General features: G+C 36.9%; 1 protein-coding gene across 4 annotated transcripts in view; it reads right to left on the bottom strand.

Annotated features, from left to right (window-relative positions):
* Window positions 1-21845, bottom strand: part of prkcz (protein kinase C, zeta) — a 107606-nt gene that overhangs the window by 67656 nt on the left and 18105 nt on the right. The window contains exon 1 of one of the 4 annotated variants that reach the window (XM_042761964.1): window positions 21298-21668. The exons of 2 other annotated variants lie outside the window; for them this stretch is intronic. In XM_042761964.1, coding sequence (XP_042617898.1) covers window positions 21298-21319 — 22 coding nt within the window. In that variant the 5' untranslated portion in view covers window positions 21320-21668. Of the gene's footprint in view, window positions 1-1632; window positions 1882-21297; window positions 21669-21845 lie in introns of those variants that run through there. One more of the 4 variants, XM_042761963.1, reaches the window with a different exon arrangement.

The raw sequence follows: 21845 nt of genomic DNA on the forward strand, positions 1-21845 counted from the left end.
CTCATCCTAAAATATTTTGGTTTTCCCACATGACCAGAGCATTCACACAATGTCACCTTCAAAAAAATACTATGAACTTGACCTTGACCCCAAGTAGTATGTTGTAGAGCATGACTTTTCCTGTGCTACAAATGTAAATGATCAAGTAACTGATTATTACAAAATTCCACTTTAGATAAAAAAAATTATATATATATATATATATATATATTCTGTCATCATTTACTCACCATCAAGTTGTTCCAAACCTGTATGAGTTTCTTTCTTTTGTTGAATACAAAAGAATGTTGGTAACCAAACAGTTGCTGGTAGCCACTGACTTTCAAAGTAGGGAACATTGTACATTGTATGTAGAACATGTAGTATTTAGAACTACAGAAAGCAGTGCTTCAGTCAACCCTGTGCATTGACAGACCGAACACCTACTTTTCAGATCTATTTTATACCTCTATGCATAGCAACCAAACACACTAAAACCACTAGCACTTGAACACCTTAGCAACCACACAGCAAAACTCTGGCAACCACCCTAACATTGCAGCATCACCATTTGCATGGGCAAGTAAACTGTGGTTAAGTGCTGTAGTCAATAGTCCAATAGTGATGGCTTATGGTTTTCTAATTACTAACCCTGAGCATTGATCACTAAAGCACACAACCCTTAGCAATCTTTGCTAAACAATATGCACGTGCAGTACACGCTAACAATCTGTCAGTGTCATTTTGCTTTGAAACAAAAACGGACAGTGCACAGAGCCGTGAGGAACTATTATTGAGCTATGTACTAAAAATAGATGCCAAATCCATAAATAGACATTTTAATGCAAAGGAACTCACTCTCAAATGGTGCAAAGGAGGACACATATTACGATACAAGTCACTACATGTCAATACAGGTTTCAGATTACATATGGTGATAAATAAAAGCAAACTCAACTGGAAACCTACAGTATACTGAACTCTGAGGCAAGAAAAGCAAAATGTTGATGCTTTAGATAGATCCTGGCAACCTGAGTAAAAAGATCCCAGATCTGAATTTACAAAGACGTGATATTGCAGTCATGTAGAAACCGTGTCGCTGTTAAAGGTCTGTTACATCAGTGAGAGCAGACTATGAGCTAATTGAAAACTCTCTGCAAAGAGGACAGTTAAATAAAGGACCAAATGAGAGAGACAATGAAAGAGGACTGAGATGGCAAGATGAGAGTGAAAAAAACCCTTTCATCCAATATACATAACCATTAAAGGGAGAGTTTACACAAAAATGACATTTTCTGTCCGTTTACTCACCCTCGTGTCATTGCAATCCTGAAAGATTTTTAGTTGAATGTCGGTACAATAAAAGTGGATAACGACCATTAACAGTCATGGACACCAATCACTTCATTAAAGAAAAAGGAGCAGCTTGGACATTCTGCTAAATATCTCCTTTTGTGTTTCACACAGAAATGACATAAGGTAGAAATGCAATTTTTCTGTGAACTATCCCTTTAAGGAACAAAATCCATCATATAAAACAAAACAAAACAGAAATGCAATTATTTCCCTTTTCTTCAGCCATTCTATCTTATTTCCATTTGATCTTCTCATCCTATTTTTCTCTCTGTTTCTGTGTATGGCGTACAACGGTACCTTTCACTCGCAGATAGAACAGTAGTGTTAGCAGCATCCCTATATGGGCTGGTGGTGCCTGGATCCACTTCACTGTCCCTCTTCCATCCTTCCTGCCATGTCACTGGAGCTCAGCCCGTGTTTCTGGTCCCCGCTGACTCGTTCCCACTCCTGCTCAGTAGCAAACCATCACACATCCCTCTGTCTCCCTCTGCCTGCATGCACGCACATCTGAAAAGCACAGTGGCACTGAGCGTGCTCAGATTATCTCTACTGGCTGTTCAAAGGATTTGGGGGGGGGGGGGGGGCTTGCTCCACTTCTGTTTTCTCTCTCTGCTTGTTTCACAAGGACCCCTGCAGGTTGATGCCCTTACTTGTAGACACTTGTTATAACATGCAGCTGCCACAAGAGGGCGGAGCTGACTCTTCACACTGCATTGGCCTGGTTCTATGGCTCTGTTGAGACTTGGTGCTATTATTAAACCCTGTGCAGCAAGGAGAGTCAGGAACGGAAAATCGTGCAGGTGAAGTTGTATTTTAGGATTCAGAGATTTGCATATATAGTTTATTCTTTTGACAGGAAATTGAAACTTTAACAGTCACTAGTTGGCTAATTTGCATTTAAAGGGGATATAATAATAATAATAATAATAATAATAATAATAATAATAATAATAATAACAGCACAATTTGCACATCAGAATAAGAACACCTTCACTTTACAATTCAATTTTCTTTTTTTTTTTAAGAAATTAATTATATTCAGGATGCAAGGATGCATTAAATCAAATCAGCATATTAGAATGATTTTTGAAGAATTATGTGACACTGAAGACTGGAGTAATGGCTGCTGAATATTCGCAAAAATAAAGAAAAGAACAAAAGTTTTATCACTGTTTACTGTATTTTTATTAAATAAATCCCTATTGTTTTTGGTGCAAGAGACACATTTTAGGGGTTAAAAAAAACAATAAAATATGGTAAAATATGGCCTTGCTTCATCACATACATATACTGTATTACCTTGCATAATCATATACACACAGACACACATATGAGAGATCAGAGTTCAACATACTTTCTCCACTGATGATACCTTTGGAACCATAAATCTCTATCTTTCACCTGTTCTTTCTTTCCCCTGCAGAGCCTTGATTTCTCTCCTTGACTGGCTGATGTTGCAATACTTTGAACGTTGTGAAAGCATTTCCCAAATACCACAACAATGAGAATATCTCTCCCTTCCTCAATCTCCCTCTCCTCAGGATGGGTGGCTTTATCAGAGTCCAGCCGCACTCAGGAAACTCGCCTTATCTAAGGACTTTCACCTCCACCGCTGCTTCATCTCAAACAGCCGACTTCAGCTTCACCACACGACATTCCTGCATCCACTTCCTGTCCTTTCAGACGTTAGTTCATTGTCAGCTCAATGAAGCAATTATTGCATTCCACAGTATCTATAAAAGGCGTGCCCTTTAGCATGAGTCAGACACTTAATATGACAAATAGAAATGGCAAGAGTTTGACGCGGATTTAAAAATTATGCCAGGAATTTCTGCAATGAGAAAGAGCACATTATGTTCAGTGCCACCAGCTGTACTTCGTGTGCTGGAGCCAATGCATTTCAGTGTTGCCATCTGACAGCAAAATGATTTGCCAGCTTAGCAGGACTTAGGAAAAAACTCTGCAGGACTAGACAGTGTAAAACTTTAACCTAAAGGCAAACTCGATACACAGCCATTAGACCTATAATTCAGTTCAGTTTATGTGCTTCACTACATGGAATCAACCTCTCCGGTCTGACTAGTTTGGTTTAGCAGTGTGTGCTGAGTGAGCATGCATGCATATGTGTGTTTTCATGTAAATAAAGGGGTTAATGGAAGGTCCTGTGACTGGTGTGTAGACAGACAGAAGCTGAAGGTTTGTACAACTCTAATGGTTTTCCATTATGGCTCAGTGATGCATCACCAAAATTAAATTGCATGTGTGTGGATCAGTCATTGACCAGATGAGCTCAAACATCATCTTGTGGTTAAAACAAACATGCATTTGAGCTATTCAGACAGTTTTTCTCTCATTTATAATAAGGCCAGGGAACAAATACAGTACAAACATGTGGCCTAATGAATAATTAATTACTCAGCACATCAAATATTATAATTGCCACTTTATTTATGCACCAATTCAAGCAATATCCCTTCCCAAAAAAATCCCCCCCAAAAAAAGAAAAACATTTTAAAATTGAAAATTCACCTAGGTTTTCACACCTGCTGAATCAATAAAATTCAATGTGGATTATAAAAGTGTACATTCTCTATATGTTTAAATTACAATATATAAAAGTAATATATAAAATACATATTTAAAATGCATACATTATATTAGGGATGGGCGATAAGGGCAAAAAAGTTTTTACAATATTTTTTCCAAATCATATGATATTGATATTTATCATGATATTTCTGAATGAATCCACATTTTGAACGAATCACGTGAACCAATGAAGAGAGCCATTGGCCCTGTCCCAAATCGCACCCTAAACCCTCGCCGTCTTCCTCAGAGTCCACACTTTTGTGATTTAATGGTGATTAAACTGTCGGGTAGAAGTCTGTGCTCTAGTGGTTAATTTTCTTTTTTAGTGATTTTATTTTTTCTAAATTCTCTAGGTTCTTTGTTTTATGATTTATTACCAATTTATGTTTAAATAAGTTGTCTAATGATATGCATTAATAAAACTTTAACAATTTAATCAATCTTTTAAAATGTAATCAAAGTAAAATATAACAAATGATTTACAACAAAACATTGCATTTTTATTTTTTGTCAATAAGATGCTGCCCAAAAGAATGTTTGAGGAATATCAATAATATCATTATCAGGTCAATAACAATCTGAAACAGTCAAAACACACCAAAGGATGATTATGGTGTAACTGTCTTCCATGTTTTCTCTCTCACAGTCACACTTCCTGTCTGAGTCCAACCACACACTGAATCCTGATACCACAATCATTCTGAGCAGCTTGTCAGATGTATTTATAAAACACATGTGTCTACATAATTGAATCGTGACGCTTGACAAATGCTTTATGCTGGTAAAAATTAAGTGAATTGGACAGAGCTGGCATTGAAGAAAATGTGAAGCAAAATGCCATTCACATCATTCACAAGAACAGAAAACTTTAAAAACTCAAAATCCAAATCCAAATAATTGCCCCGGTATACTTCAAACGAAGTTCGTTTTCGTTCTTCGTTTGGGGGCAAAAAGAAGTTCGAAAAGGCTGAGCGACGGCATACTGTTTTCGAACTTCCGACACCCCCGCGCTGCTGGAGGCGGGGTGTAGATTAATGTAAACATGGGTCGCGAAACTTGCGCATATCCCCTAAACACAACAACGATGAAATGATGTGTAAGCAATCTAGGTGTGAGACGGGCACCAATGGTCAGAATATCATAGACAAAAGAATAATGATTAGCAGCAGTTCAGAGTCAAGTATCATGTTTACAATACAAAAGAACCATAATCAGTCCTTTATGGGAAGTGTTGGAGTCAGTTTGTTACTTTATTTTATTAGTGTTCATTTATTATATTAAACTGGATAAATTGTTACACCTTTTTATATTTTATGTGGTGTCATGATTTACTTTTGATAAAAACAAAGATTTATTATTATATGTTTGTTTGGCATTTCATTTATTGTATATCCTTTAAATTTGCTTTATTGAAAGAACAACAGCAGCAGCAGCAGTATGGCGTAACATGTATTTGAAACATGTATTTGGAGCTTTCTACCTTATATCTTTACTCTTTCCTTTCATTCTATTCACGGCTTTGGAAAACTTGTCTCAGATGTTTCTCTGCATCGCTTTTTGCATAACTTGGGTCGTCGACACCAAACTTCATTGCAATTTCTTTCTAGGAATTACTGCTTTCTCTGAACCTTTAAAGTCTCTCCGCGAGCGATCGTACAGGTGCGGATATATCTGTACCAGCTCAGCTATTCTACACTCCAGTGTATTCATGTTGCTAGTGACTAGGACGGAGACATTGTTCTCTCTTGCCTGACCTCCGCTGAATGAGAAACGAACCGGGAAAAAAAAAAAAATCGCATGTCAAAGAAGGTGCAGTTTCAGGACACACCCACCGATTGCATAACCGCCACGGACCAATAGAAACTCAAAGGTGTTAAGGAGCCGAATGAACTCCCCCAGAAAGTTCGCTTTGGTGAGCTGTTTCGAACTGCCGAAACGAACTCAAAACGAACTTCGTTTTGGCCTGATTTTGTTCGGTTTGGAATGAATTTGTTTGAGTTGGTTTTTTGATTTCGTTTGAAGTATATCGGGGCCTTTACAGTCAATGGATATTATTTCTTCAGGGTCATCTTATATGCTAGTGTACTACTAAATGTTAACTAAAAGGACCTTTTTTAAACGCAATACCAAGTAGCAAATCATGATTTTTTTTAAGTGTAATAAACCCTTCAATATGACCTGCTCAAACCAGTTTCAATAGGAAATACTTTAACACAAGAAAGAGAACTGTACTCAACAGGCCATTTTTAAGAAATTAGAACTTAAGAATTTAAGAACCAGAGACAACAGAACTTTGTTTCTTTGTAGCTTTCCAGATAATCAAGCTCTGAAGACGTCAAATGAGTTGGTACATTTGTAGTGTTGTGCAATTTTTGTCTTAGATTAATATTCATCAGGGGATATGAGGAAAGCATTACATGTGTGTTCAATATGTTTGATGCAGATGAGCAGATGGTGTCTGAACTTCAAACTACCCGTTCACAAACACACACATACACAAGATGACTGAAATATTCTCCTTTTATCCTAGGCACTCCTCCAAATTAAACAGTTTGAAGAGGGGGGAGGAGGTGGTCTATTTAAAAGCTTTTGCGAAGACATCCATCCTCAGACAACAAGCCAATTAGCCTAACAACCACTCAAAAGGAAAGAATTCCACACTATGTTATTTTACACAACTTACTGAGGCCATTTAGGTTAATACTAGTCAGCCGGATTCAACATGAAGGCATAAAGAAAGAAATGTCAGAGGTCGTACATGTGGTAACTTGTGTTAAGGTGGAGAGAGACCTTTTCATAATGAAAGAATGCATAAAAAAATATTTTATATCTAAGAAACTCTCAAATAAAATATATTTTAAAATAATATATAAAATATAAAATTATTTCTGTAATTTATATTAGCTGCATATTTTACATCTTAATAAAGATAATGTAATAAATTAATAAAAATAAATATAATAAATGTGTTTGTGAAAAATGCATAATAAAACCATTTTTATAAATATCAAATAATACATGTAAAATTATTCTTTTTAAAATTTGAAATGTTAAATAAAGTTGTACATGTACATTTAAAAATTATTTAAAAGTATACTTTTTATTTATAAAACGTTTAATTATAATTATATTTACAAAACATATTTTTGAATATATTTTAATTAGAAAATATTTGAAAATTATTAATTATTATACATTATAAAATTATATAATAAATTATACATTTTATTTTAAAAATAAAAATTTTGTGTGTGTGTGTGTGTGTGTGTGTGTGTGTTGGGGCCAAAACCTTAACGACTTGTTCAACATGGTCTTGAGGTTAGATATTGGTCGGGATCCAGGCCTCAGGGGGACTTTTATCCGGTCTGGATCCAGAGGGTTAAAGGGCCTAGTCCCAGATGGTTAAAGGGCCTAGTGGGTTAAAAAGGCCAGAGGGTTAAAGGGCCTAGTCTTATCTAGTTTCTGGCATTGATCTAGGTCTTAGAGGGTCTGGTACTGGTTTTAGGGAGTCTTTGGTTGGTCTTATTCTGGGTCTGTGTATCAGTGATCATTCTCCTTTCATCCTCTGTATGTTACAGAGTCATTCAGAAAAAAAAAATGTTTTCCAGCCATTCAGTGTCAGAGGGTCACACAAACACATTAACAGGAAGCAGGTCAGATGTACCATCTGTGGATCAATGGTTACGTAAGTGAGCAGAAGCTCAGAGAAACAGAGGAAAAAGGAGGAATGGAATGATGCGACGATGTCACAGAACAGGGAAAAGCCTGACTGTCTCAGTTTTTAAATGACTTCTGTTATGATGACATCATCATATAGGGAGTATGATGAGATTCAATTGGATTTTGACAGAAAAGAGCTTTTATATGTGGCAAAGAGTGAAAAATGACACACTTTAAAAGTTGTTTTAACGAGAGGGGCTGGACGTGAAGAGTAAGGGTGGTGGAACAGTTTGTGTCAGTGCTTTAAAAAAAGAGGATTAACTGTGGGGCAACACCCACCAGAGACTGGGGCAATATAAAACATGGAGGAATGCATTATGGGAGATTACGAACACACTGCACACTCACTTAACTTTTACTTGCGACTTCAACGCAGCCTAAAGTCAAGAAAGCTGATGTCAGCCATTCAGGCACAGTAATCCTACAGAGATTACGCATCCCCTTGAAATATCCAACTGTGGACACTAATCCATAGGTTCAATTCTCTGACATAAAAAAAAAGCTGACATGCTGATCTCTAAAGAGCAGTATGCAATCACAAATATGATTACTGATCTAATTTTTCAACAGATTCTCAAACACTCGGTCAAGTCCAACATTTAAACAAAGAAAAAGGATATCTAGGGTATGTGGTAACATCTACTGTAAATACTTTATTTGTAATCTGACTAGAGATACAGCGCATTGTCATGTGAATAAACAATGGTTCCTATCACAATTGGGGATTTCATCACACTGTGAAATCACTTCCTGTCCAGGAAAGGGCTTTTTGTTTCTCTGTGGATGCTGCTGTATCAGAAATCACTGCTTTTAGATGATAAAACTTCAAATCAAACACCACAATTACTAACCTTACCTGGAAGATCAGAAGGTTGTGTGATCATTGCTCATGTTGTACAACATTTAACTACAGGAATCCAATACTAATCCTACAACACGACACGGAATTGTCATATAAAATCCCATTTCTCATACAAGGTGGGTGCTTGAAACTTCACAATAAAAATAATTTCTCTCTAGAGTACATGCTGGCATACATAAACCTGCTCACACATGATACTAAAGAATGAGGAGAAGGACGCTGGGATTCAAACTCAGGCCATTTACTCCTGAATATGTTTTAGACCACATTCATTACCCCTGAAACCACGTCTCAATTCTATTCGTTTTATTCTCTTCATTATTAATTAGCTGGCTTGCTAACACATGAGATTGTCAAATTTGCTAGAATGATTTGTGGTTCCAATGAAATGAAAATATAAACAAAAGTTAATTACTATTTATCATATTTACATAGTGGTGGGGATAAAGAAAAAGTTAGAGGGAAAGTAAACATCTATAACTACTGACCCAAGTGATTTTCCTTGTTCATTTGTTGCTTTGTATAAAAGCGTCTGCTAATTGACTAAATGTAAATTTATTCTATTCTATTCATTCCTTTCTCATAGGGGGTCAAATATTGCTTTGATTGCTCATCAGTCTTTTTGTTTATTTGCACATTTCCTTTGAGAGCTACTGAATATGGATCATGAGCTCATGGTGGTGTGTAGCTCTGAGCGGTGATGAATGCACCGTCTGCTCTTCAGGCAATCGATCCGCATTTACACACTCAGACAATGACAACATCATAACTGAGGCGCTCTGCCCTCTTACTAAACATTCTCTCTACTCTTGTTCACTTCTCTCTCATATTTACCCAGTTACCCTCCTTACCCTGTTACCCTCCACTCATGCCAATTTCACTGCCCTTCTCAGATTCCTTACCCTCTTTCCTCCTTCCTATCCAAAACTAAAGTGTGCTGTCCATCATTCTGATAACAACATAGTGTCTTCCATTTACACACAATATATAATGCCATGCATCATTTCAGAGAGAACCTATTCAGAAGAATCTAATACTTTATAATATAAATAATTCAATGAAATAAGTAAATTATTATAAGAAATTATATAAGTATATAAAATATAAATATTTAATTTATAAATGGATGGATGGATGCCTTCCTCCCGGCATCAGTCAAAACACCCCCACCAGGCATCACTTTCCAACCATTACTGCCATTATACTGGGAGCATCAGAGATTTCATGACAATGACAGCTGGCTCCTTCATGCATGATGACAGACAAGCAGCTCAGTTTGGAGACAGCCAATCAGAGCCCTAGATCCAATCACATGAACACATATATACAAACACCCTTCCTCTATTTTCTCTACCTTTACCCAGAGCACACAGAGCCTCTTATTTTTCTCTTTTAAGCCCCTCAGGGTCAACTCACCAAAAGAGCTTTGTCTGAAAATCCGGTTTGTGTATGTGTGTATGTGTGTGTGCTTGCTGTAGAACATCTCTATAGGACATTGTGCAGTCAAGGTCAGCAGCGGTGTAAAGGGACAGAGGACTAATAGATTCATTTACAGAACCAATCCCAAGACATTCACGTCAATATGAAGGCAAAAAATTAATCAACGGCAAATAATCAGAAGTCTAGTAGCTTCACCCCATAGGAAATCTTCTCTATAGCGGAAAGCAGATCAAAGCTGTTAATGTTTATTTCATAAACATGAAGGGACACAAACAGCAGGCCCACAGGCTCTGTATTTAGTGTCATTCCTAAAGCTACTTAGCTACTTCCAGACACCCTACTGAATCTTAAACGGCAAAATAAACTATATAGTGAGTTATGAATGCAGCCTCAATTGTGTAATGCAAAAAAATTGGCAAATTTTTTTTTATTGTGATATTATATTATATTATATATGTATTTGCATGAATAATTACAATACATTATATTATATATTTTATTTGCTCTTTCTGATTGCTAAAAATGACAATTTTATTCAAACAATTTTAATAAAACTCAAATACTTTTATAGATAAATTACTATTATGCATCCAAGCTAGGTTTCAGGGAACTTACAGGAAAACCATGATCTAAGCTTCAGCTCTAAGCCTGATGACCTTATCCAGACCATGTAAAGACGTGGCAAACACAGATGCTATACTTCAACAGCATACATATGGCACACAGACAGTACATGCTGTGCTCATTAGCAATGACCCACCTACACTGTATGACAGAGACACCTTTATAGAAGATCATATATCTCATTAGAAGGTGTGAGCTTCTTAACAAGTTTACTTTCTCATATAGCCTTTCTTAAGCTTAAACAAGGTTGACATGGTTTGTTCCTGGTACACTTAGTCTGTTGAACTGGCTAGTAATGAATTATTTATAATTGGTAGGCACAGTTCTTGCAAAACTATAAATGTCTACATGCAGTTAAAATTGTCTAGCAGTATACTAGCTGAGCAAAGTTATCCCACCAATCCAATCCATTTTCATTTATAGGCTCAAGAACTGATTATAATCCAATAAACTCTGCAATAAAGGTCAACAGACGACCAATATGGAATGAAATAATAATGCATTCTCCAGAAAGGAGGTCAGTAGGACTTTCTGGACAGATTTGTGTTAAATAATAAATGAATACATGAATGAATAAAAGCTTTCACATTAGACTGAGCTGATGAGCTCAGGAATCTTATTGGCTGGGAGGTGCCATAGGGAGAAACATCATTGGCTGCGGTGCTGTGATGCGTGTTGCCAGTGGTTGGAGGACAAAGCTGACTTTATTACACTAAACAAATCATAAGTTGACACTGGAGTGGAAACAAAGACAGATTGCACAAGTCCATCATCATTTCTTTGACATTTTTTTTTTACAGTATAATCACATCTCGATTCTATTTTTATGATTTTATTTAAATAATAGTTAGATTTGGACCCCCCCCCATTTTAAGTCCAGCAAACATCAACAGGAAGTGCTAAGCTGTGCCAGAGGAGAATAAGCTGACAGTCCCTGGTGAATTAGTTTGGGTGTGACACTCAGTAGACTGCGACTGAAAATCCATGAATCATCATAATCACTGCATAAACTTATTACAACAAAAATGATCACTGCACATTGTCTAGTTTTCTTGGACAAACATCTAAACATAATTGAAACAAAATCCTTTTAGAAGCAAAGCAAAGAATCTTAACATGACTCTTAAGAAATCTCATTTTTATCAAAGCATCTTATGCCTTGTTGTAAGAATAACTGTCACTAAATTAATTTATTATTTTTAAATGCACAATTTGCTGCTTGCAAGTTGAAAAATCAAATATAGAGAGAAGGAGGGACATAGACATTGACAGAGAGATTTTTGGTCTTTGGTCTTTTTTGATAGAGACCAATTACAATTCAATGTGCAATTTTTACAATGACATCATCACACGCAGTTCACTACTGAATGCCATTCAATCAGTCAATGAGAGATTTCACTACTTTAATCTAAAGTTTCTTAAAAACGACAGAGTACATAAAAAATAGCTGGCAAGAACTATAATTATTCAAATGAATAACTAATACAAGATACAAACAAGCCCTATTCTAGAGAAATGAGTGTTGGGTTTAGAAGAGCCCCAGGCATTTAACTGAGCATGTGTAAAGATGCATGTTAATAAACCTCACAGCTGAGCACGACAGAGTGTGATGTGGGTGGAAAAGTGAAGTCACCTCTTTCTCTCATTTTCTCTCTGGTGGGCGAAGGAGAAAAAAAGTGCCAAAACACTTGTTGATTTTTAAAGCATTATCACAAGACTGACATTTCGAGACATTCAGATTCCGACATCCGTCATTCAGATCCCTAAAGTAACTCTGTGCCCATCGCCTGCAAAATCAACAAAATGCTAGGAGCCGCCTGTCCTTGGTTTAGAAATGTTTGAGAAAAGAAGTGATAAGCAATTTTGGTAACATTTTCAAACTTCTATTTGAGTCCAAATCCTCCCACACAATAAGCCTCCATCTTTCCTGAAACTAACCCTAAGTTTTCCACTATCTATTTGGGGCATATTATATCATAATCGCCCACATGTACTGCACTGGAATGAAAGTGCAGCTCTCAGCTTTTGCTTAGCCAACACAAGGGTGCACTGGAAGATTTGTGCCATCCTTTAATAACTGAATCAAAAACTGTCTCTGAGGGCCATTTAGACTTATAGATCCTCTAAATGATGTGCATGGGGTTTGGTAAAGATGACTCATTCGATTCAAGACAATACAACTGTGTTATTGCAGAAGATTCATTTTTTCTTTCTCTTTCATGCTCACACACATTGCTGCACTGAATGCTGACTCACAAATAATCTTATATGGGTGTTTTCTGAATTAAGGAATTTACCCAGTATTTAACATAAAGGTTTTACCAAACAAAGCATTTAATCTGCAAAGTGCCTCTCTTTTGTTTGTATAGGTTACATTTTTATCTCATGCTTTACGTAAAACAGAAGCTAACGAAGTCTGCATAGAAAGTTTAAAAGAATAGCATTTCTTTACATATAAATCTATTGTAACGTTATGAATGTCTTTACTGTCACTTTTGATGGTGATGGATTTTGATTCATTTTAATGACTCCAATGACCTACTAAACTGCTAAACAAGAATTTTGTCAACATTTAGTAGTACACTAGCATACAGAAGGCCTCAAGGCTAATAGACAAACTAAGAGCCACAACAGTCCAATTCTAGTCAGAGGCTTCAGTTTTGCCTTCAAGTTTTTATTTTATGCTATGTGTGTGTGTGTGTGAATTCTAGTCAGAGGCTTCAGTTTTGCCTTCAAGTTTTTATTTTATGCTATGTGTGTGTGTGTGTGTATATATATATATACACACACATATATACACATTTTCACACACACACACACACACACACACACACACACACACACACACACACATATATACACACACATATACACACAGAAAGGGAGACCATGTCAATACCTGGTGTCTTTCACTCTGACAGTCTCTGCTCAGGCTGTGAAATGGGAAAGGAGGGGTAAGACAGAAAAAGAAGGCAAAGTGAGGAAAGTAAGGATGTGAGAAAAGAGTGAGGGCTGTGGACCCTGAGAGTGAGACAGTACAATACTTAATGCTCACAGTCAAAGAATCTTCCACCATCCACATCCCATTTTATTGTACTGAAAGTCCTTAAATCAAACCGAGACAGGCAGAAAGGTATATGTAACTCAAACTCAAAATTTAAGAGGAAATAATAGTCATGCACTTTAAAGTAATTGTATTTTTTTTGGTTATTAAATTTTTTTTTTTTTTTTGTTGGTTTGATCTCTTCACATCCCTATGGCAATCACTAAGTTACATGGTCTAAATGTATTCATATTTATATAATCTGTGGAATGTTTCTGGAATCTGGTCTGCCTGTCACGTTCATGCGTTTTTGAGAAGGTAAGGCTTTGGAGTGGGGTTTCCAGGAAGGGTGGGAGCTTATGCTAGCCTCTCCAAAATTGCCTACCCTACAGCACCTTTAAGAGTTACTTGAGGAAAGCTCGCCAGCATACAATAACAACTCCAAATCAAAACTGAAGCCTTTGTCCAAAACTGGACTGTTGAGAGAGAGAGAGAGAGAGAGAGAGAGAGAGAGAGAGAGAGAGAGAAAGAGAGAAAGAGAGAGAGAGATACACTACTACATTTTAAATTTACAGTTTAAGAAACAAACTAAAAATACTGATGAATGACATCATCTTGCACTATACAGAAGAAACGTAAATACTTGTCAAAGAAGCACAGAAACAACATGCTAATGAGAGCTCTACCTCAGAATAGGATAATTGAGCTTATTAGAGTAATTAACTGGCTAGAGCATCCTCTCACCCTGGATCAGACTGTGATTTTGTTGCTGTATAATAAAGAGTTCAGGATAAATAACAGCATCAAACTGTGCTCATCAAACTCTTCAGGTGGTTCTGATTAGGTTTTAGTCTGTGAAAAGTAAAACTCAATGAATTGTTAATGGATGTGAGGGAAGCAATGCTTTATAAACTGTTGAGTGACGAGAAAATCACATTGATTAGGAGAAAGACACAGATAATATTTGACTGATTACTCTGCTACAAAACCACTCAGATCTAATCATTACATTTACCAGCTGGATGCATATACTTATCAGAAAGACAACAAGACACCATTATACCATATAAATGCAAATACTTTTTATTTATTTATTCATAGAGCTTCTCTTTTCTCACTTCCAAACCCAGTGAAATGCAGGACATAACGAAGTGCATGAACACTGCATGAAACATATTCTTAATCAGTATTTTGGTCTGTTTTCCAGTAAAGATATGATTTATAAAAACATCCTTAAAATTTCACAAATGTATTTGAGAGACTGTTTATCAGAGAATTTATCTTGAGTAGCCTATAAGTTTATTTATAACTTATAAATTACTTATTTATATTTATAATTTTTAATATAAATAAAAAAAACATTTATCATTTATGAACATTTGTTAGAGTTATGCTTAAAATAAAAATACATTATATATACAGGTGCATCTCAATAAATTAGAATGTTGTGGAAAAGTTCTTTTATTTCAGTAATATTCAACTCAAATTGTGAAACTTGTGTATTAAATCAATTGAATGCACACAGACTGAAGTAGTTTAAGTCTTTGGTTCTTTTAATTGTGATGATTTAGGCTCACATTTAAAAAAAAACACCAATTCTCAACAAATTAGAATATGGTGACATGCCAGTCAGCTAATCAACTCAAAACACCTGCAAAGGTTTCCTGAACCTTCAAAATGGTCTCTCAGTTTGGTTCACTAGGCTACACAATCATGGGGGAAGACCTGCTGATCTGACAGTTGTGCAGAAGACAATCATTGACACCCTTCACAAGGAGGGTAAGCCACAAAAACATTCATTGCCAAAGAAGCTGGCTTTCACAGAGTGCTGTATCCAAGCATGTTAACAGTAAGTTGAGTGGAAGGAAAAAGTGTGGAAGAAAAAGATGCACAACCAACCGAGAGAACCGCAGCCTTATGAGGATTGTCAAACAAAACTGATTCAAGAATTTGAGTGAACTTCACAAGGAATGGACTGAGGCTGGGGTCAAGGCATCAAGAGCCACCACACACAGACGTGTCAAGGCAAGAATTTGGCTACAGTTGTCGTATTACTCTTGTTAAGCCACTCCTGAACCACAGACAACGTCAGAGGTGTCTTACCTGGGCTAAGGAGAAGAAGAACTGGACTGTTGTCCCAGTGGTCCAAAGTCATATTTTCAGATGAGAGCAAGTTTTGGATTTCATTTGGAAAACCAAGGTCCTAGAGTCTGGAGGAAGGGGTGGAGAAGCTCATAGCCCAAGCTGCTTGAAGTCCAGTGTTAAGTTTCTACAGTCTGTGATGATTTGGGATGCTTGGTCCATCTGCTGGTGTTGGTCCATTGGTGTTTTTTGAAATCCAAAGTCACTGCACCTGTTTACCAAGAAATTCTGGAGCACTTTATGCTTCCTTTTGCTGACCAGCTTTTTGAAGATGCTGATTTCATTTTCCAGCAGGATTTGGCACCTGCCTACACTGCCAAAAGCACCAAAAGTTGCTTAAATGACCGTGGTCAAACTCACCAGACCTGAAACCCATATCTATGGGGTATTGTCAAGAGGAAAATGAGAAACAAGAGACCAAAAAATGCAGATGAGCTGAAGGCCACTGTCAAAGAAACCTGGGCTTCCATACCACCTCAGCAGTGCCACAAACTGATCACCTCCATGCCACGCCGAATTGATGCAGTAATTCATGAAAAAAGGAGCCCCAACCAAGTATTGAGTAAATGTACAATAAATGAACATACTTTCCAGAAGGCCAACAGTTTACTAAAAATGTTTTTTTTTTTTTTTTTTTATTGGTCTTTATGAAGCCCCATAATTTGTTGAGATAGTGAATTGGTGGGTTTTTGTAAAATGTGAGCCAAAATCATCACAATTAAAAGAACCAAAGACAAGAATCCTTAAACTATTAAACTATACTTCAGTCTGTAATACACGAGTTTCACAATTTGAGTTGAATTACTGAAATAAATGAACTTTTCCACGACATTCTAATTTATTGAGATGCACCTGTATATATATATCATATGATATATATATATAGTAGATATATATATATATATATATATATATATATATATATATATATATATATATATAATATATATATATATACATAGTATTATACATACATACATACATACATACATACATATATATCTATATATATATATATATATATATATATATATATATATATATATATATATATATAGACCTATGTTTATATTTCATATAATATACATTTTTCTGATTAAAATAAAATATTAAGTCATTTTTTTTTTGCTTTAAGTAAACACTTTCAATTATTTGCACCTTTTGTGTTTACAACCAGAGGTATAGCAACCATTATAAAAGTGTTTTTTTTTTCAGAAATATCCATTATATTGTATAAGAATTTTGTTTTGCTGCCCCTGCAAAACGACAACATTAAGACCAAGCAGAAGCCATTCAATGTTTAGCCTAAACAGACAGAATTATTGATTTACTGCATGAAAATGGCTCATAATGACTGGCAGAATGCAAAAATAAGCATTTCTAAAGGATGACAACAATTTCCAGAGAGCTGTAAAACACAAAACAAACCAGAGAAAGCAAATCATTATAGCCACAGGGAAAAAATCTTTACAAATGGAGCTATTTACTAAACAGAGGCTATAGCTATTTATTACCATTTATTAGCTATTTATTGAAGCTAAAATGCTCTAATAACTTCTGTATCATAATATGGCATCAAACTAGAAATACAGCACAGAAGAAATGAAGTCCTTGGATTCCGTGACAGTAGATAAGAGGTCTGAGCCAATCATTGTGTGGACAAAACACTCTGGCACCCACTTAAGACTCCAGCAAACATTGTTCTGGATCACAAAAGAGGGAGAGAAGATAGAAAGAAGCAGAGGACAGGAGGATACACGAAGAGAAGTACAGTACTAATAGGACGAATACATGTCTGCATGTCTATTTTAAGAAGGGAGTCTGAGCTAGGCTCAGGGCTCTGGGCACTGCTGATGCCTGATCCACATTTCAGTCCTTCATTGTACGAGCAGAATCACATGACGGAGAGGGAAGAGGGGGACTGGACTCTTTGTAAACTCAGATAAAGCTGTTTTCTTATCATGGCTGCTTCTGGTGGTGATTTCATGTGTAGATCTGGGGGATTGCACTTATCCGCCTTGTAATGATCTTTAAAGTTTTTATTTTTTCCAAAATAGCACGGACATCTTCATCTTAAGACATATACACCATAAAAATAGAAAAAACATAATGTACAAACGAACGGATTGAGAACTACTGGCACTGTGTGTTGAAACAAACATATGAGTTTATATAAGGGTGTTTCTTCAAGTTTGATGATTTTGATTAAAACAAACATTTTCTTCTTTTTTAACTATTACAATAAGAAAACAACAAATAACAGCAAAATAAAATAACAATGAAAACATTTACTAACCAAAACTACTAACAACTAAAATCATTTATTAAAAATTCATACATTTTCTGCTTTTACTTTTTCTTACATAATGTTCACATTACATATTTTTAAAATGCCTTTTAGATTGTATTGTTTTACACTGTTCCAGATGCAGATTATCAATCTTGAACTATGAAAATATAACATAAATTTTTAATTATCAATTTAATTATTCATTAAAACTAAAATAATCTTAACAAAAAATGAAGTAAACATAAACCAATCCAAAAAAAAGTGTGTTTTACATGATTTTAATTTCTAAAAGTTCCCATATTTGAAGTATACCTAAAATGAACTAAACTTTGTAAGAACAGCTACAAAAAATGACTTATCACTGAATAATGAACATCCAGTGTACATTTCCAGGGTGGATGTTTTAGTACGGAAGGTTTCTCGTTGCAGAGGACGTCTGATGAAATCTAACCTGGCTGCTGGAGAAGTGAAAAGGAGGAGTAGAGAACAGCAGCACAGATAATGAACGGAAGAGAGTGACCAACGTGGGAGAGAGAGAACGATAATAGCGAAGGAAGAGAAGAGCAAAAATGCAGTAGAATAAGCTGAGTTGGTAAGACGGTTAGAGTAGGCTGATGGATAGACAGAACGAGGAAGAGGAAAAAAAACAGCACTGAGGAGGGTGAAGTCAGAAAGTCAGTTAATGAGCAGGAAAGAATGACGAGTGTGGGAGAGAAATAATGGGTGGGACACTTCATTACATTCTCCATTTTACAGCAATCTATCTTACTGAGAAGATCCAACATATTTATTACCATTACCATGACAATAAACCTTACCTGGCAACAGCAAATATAACAAGCTAGCACCTTCTTACACCTAATTCCTAAAATAGCCACAAAACACAAGCGCAACAGAGCAGAATAAAGTGAGAAACCTCCAATGCAGTTGCCTTCCATTAAACTCTGAGGAGAAGGTTAAACTGAAAACTGCAGACTTATCAGTAACCGGCGATACGTCACATGCAACGGCAGCAACCAAACCAGACATTTGGATTCATTGATTCATTGCTTGTTATATGAACAAAAGAACGTTCTACATCAGCGCTGGAGGTCACTGTACTGTAGGCGGATTACAAGTGGGCTGCCAAACTAGCCGTATAGCTTTAAAAAATCTGAACACAAAATGTAATTTTATTTTGACAAAGAATCAGCTTTTTGCTGGTAAAAAGATTATTCTGCAAGGAAAATAAGACATCATATAAAGATCAATACATGAATAAAGCTCAGAATGCCCACGGTTTCTGATGCAGTTTTCCACACATAATTTTTTATTTATTGCTATATGTGGGTTGAGACAAAACATTTATAGACTGTGAAATCGCTCACAGTAATATGAACATCTCCTCCGTCTTGCCTACACTGTCTCAAAGGAGACGGATCACGTAAGCTCTGCTGTCTTTGCTCCTATTTGTCGTTGCTGATCATTTGCAAAGAATGAAACTTTTTTGGAGTTGTTAGACACGCCCACATCCTATAGCTGCCTGAATCCACCTACACTATTGAAGTGACTTTCTTTCTTGAAGATGGTCTCCAGAGTGACTTTACAATATGGTGGAGAAGCAGATATATCTGGGAAGCATACATCATCTTGCTGACAAGCACCTTAGACCAGCATGAATTCCAAGACTGGCTTCTGCTGGTTAGTGCTGGCTTGCTGCTGATCAAGCTAGGGGACCAGATAGATGCTAAAACTGCTGACTGAATGAAGTTCTTCCTGGTGAAGCTTGGTTAAGCTAGCGAGAAAGGCTGAGGGGTGGAAGGGGACTTCTTCTGATGTGTTCAAGAGGACACTGGTTCATATCTGGCTTTCGCCCCCCATGATCCCATTCCACCTCTATTTTATTCCTGTCTACTCTATATCACTGGCTCTCAACCTTTTTGACTTCATGGCCCCCCAAATGTCCACAACAATGTTCAAAGGCCCCATGAGTTTTCCAGCTACTCATAATTTACTGGATAATAATAAAGAATAAGGATTTTTTTTTAATGTAATGCTTGTTTTGTATTTTGTATTTATTATTTATTTAATTATTATTTAAATCATTTTAAATTAACTCAACCTTAACGGGGGCCCCCTGGTTGAGCACCACTGCCCTATTGGTTAAAAGCCAAAAATTCGAGGCCAAGCATTGAAAAACATGACATATCATGGCAACTAGATTTTTTTTTAATTTTAATTGTGCAATGTGAAGGAGAACTGAATCAGTATTCAAAGAACAAATTGTCACGCATTTGTTACATGCATAATAATTAGCCAAATACGTAACCAATAGCCAAAGACACAGCCAGCTTCATATCTGAATTGACTGGCTTCCGCAAAAATGTTGATATCCCTTCTCAGAACTGAACCACCATCTACAAAGATCACCAAACTTAACAGTAATCCTTCATAGATTTTCTAGAAGGTATTAACATCACATCATCAGGGCTCTCCCGAGCAGACGCTGGTGTGCTGCAGTGACCATATTTAGATTTACTGCCAATCAATACCGGAACAGGTGGATCATATGACATCCCAACACAGACACTGCAGCTAAAAACAGCAGCAGCGGGCAACGTTCTACACACAAACGACTCTAAAACTACTACTTTCAGCTAGTTTATTGGATGGTCTGAAGCACCTAGGACAGGTCGGTGGTTAAATGCACCTTGAAAACACGCCAAACAGCGACCAATGAGCCAAAGATCCCAAAACGGACCCACTTTGCATCTGACAGCAGGCTCAACCCAACCCCTGGTGCGTCTGCAGGAACTTAGAGTAGAAAATCAACTCTTAATATCATTCAACAGTATCAGGGTCTTGGCGTTACTGCAGAGCACAATTCCCCTTTGTTATTTACCCAGAAACAAAATCATGCGAGAGCCTTGAATGTGACTCCTTGTGTCTGTAGTCATGGGAAGGATTCAGAGCCTCGTGTTTGGGTACATCGCGACCAAGAGGTGGTGGATAACTGACATCCCGTTAATTATGTCAGTCAGACTTAAAGAATACATGAGCATCTATTTTAACTACCCTCTTCGGAAAACGAGGGACAGGCCGAAATAGCTCATAATGACATAACTACCACCCGTTCCGTGTCAACAGTCAAAACTGCATATTTCCTTTCATTAGTGGCCACAAAAACAAACTCCATTTCTCGTGACATATCTGAAAAGAAAATATGCACACAATGACCAGAGATCTTGAGATGTTATAATACTGTTCACATACCGTCAGCCTTCTTAGGATGCATCGGGTCTCCGGCACCAAGAGGTAGGGAGTGTGTGTCTTCCTTTGTGTGTGAAAGCTAAATGAAAGGATTCTAGCTGCGCTCTGGAACTCTGACTAAAGCATGTCAGGTAGGCAGATCGCTCACACATACGCCCGCACGTAACGCTGCCGCACTCGCCAAATGGGTTCAAACCCGAGTATGGCATGGAAGACTGGCCATCAAATCATTGCAGGTGTGATGAAAATAAACAGAATGCATCAAACACACATGCATGCACAAGGGCTGGACAAACTCGGTCACGCAAGCTCAATGCCAATCACATCCGCACACAAAGACAGCGGCGGTCAGATGGGGTGGACAACTGGAACAGATCTCGATGGTGCGGTGCTCACCGGTATCTTCCTGTTTTCTGCTCGTTTCAGCACATTTCCCCTGGCAGCCTCCAACGACGCACCGGCTACATCCCCTCCTCCCTCGCGGTCTCCTCTGTTCGCTCAGTCTCTCCTCTTCCTTGTGACTTATTTAATTATTTCTCCCCCTCCCTGTA

The sequence above is a fragment of the Cyprinus carpio genome, chromosome A8 (genome assembly GCF_018340385.1).
Source record: "Cyprinus carpio isolate SPL01 chromosome A8, ASM1834038v1, whole genome shotgun sequence".
NCBI lineage: Eukaryota > Metazoa > Chordata > Actinopteri > Cypriniformes > Cyprinidae > Cyprinus > Cyprinus carpio.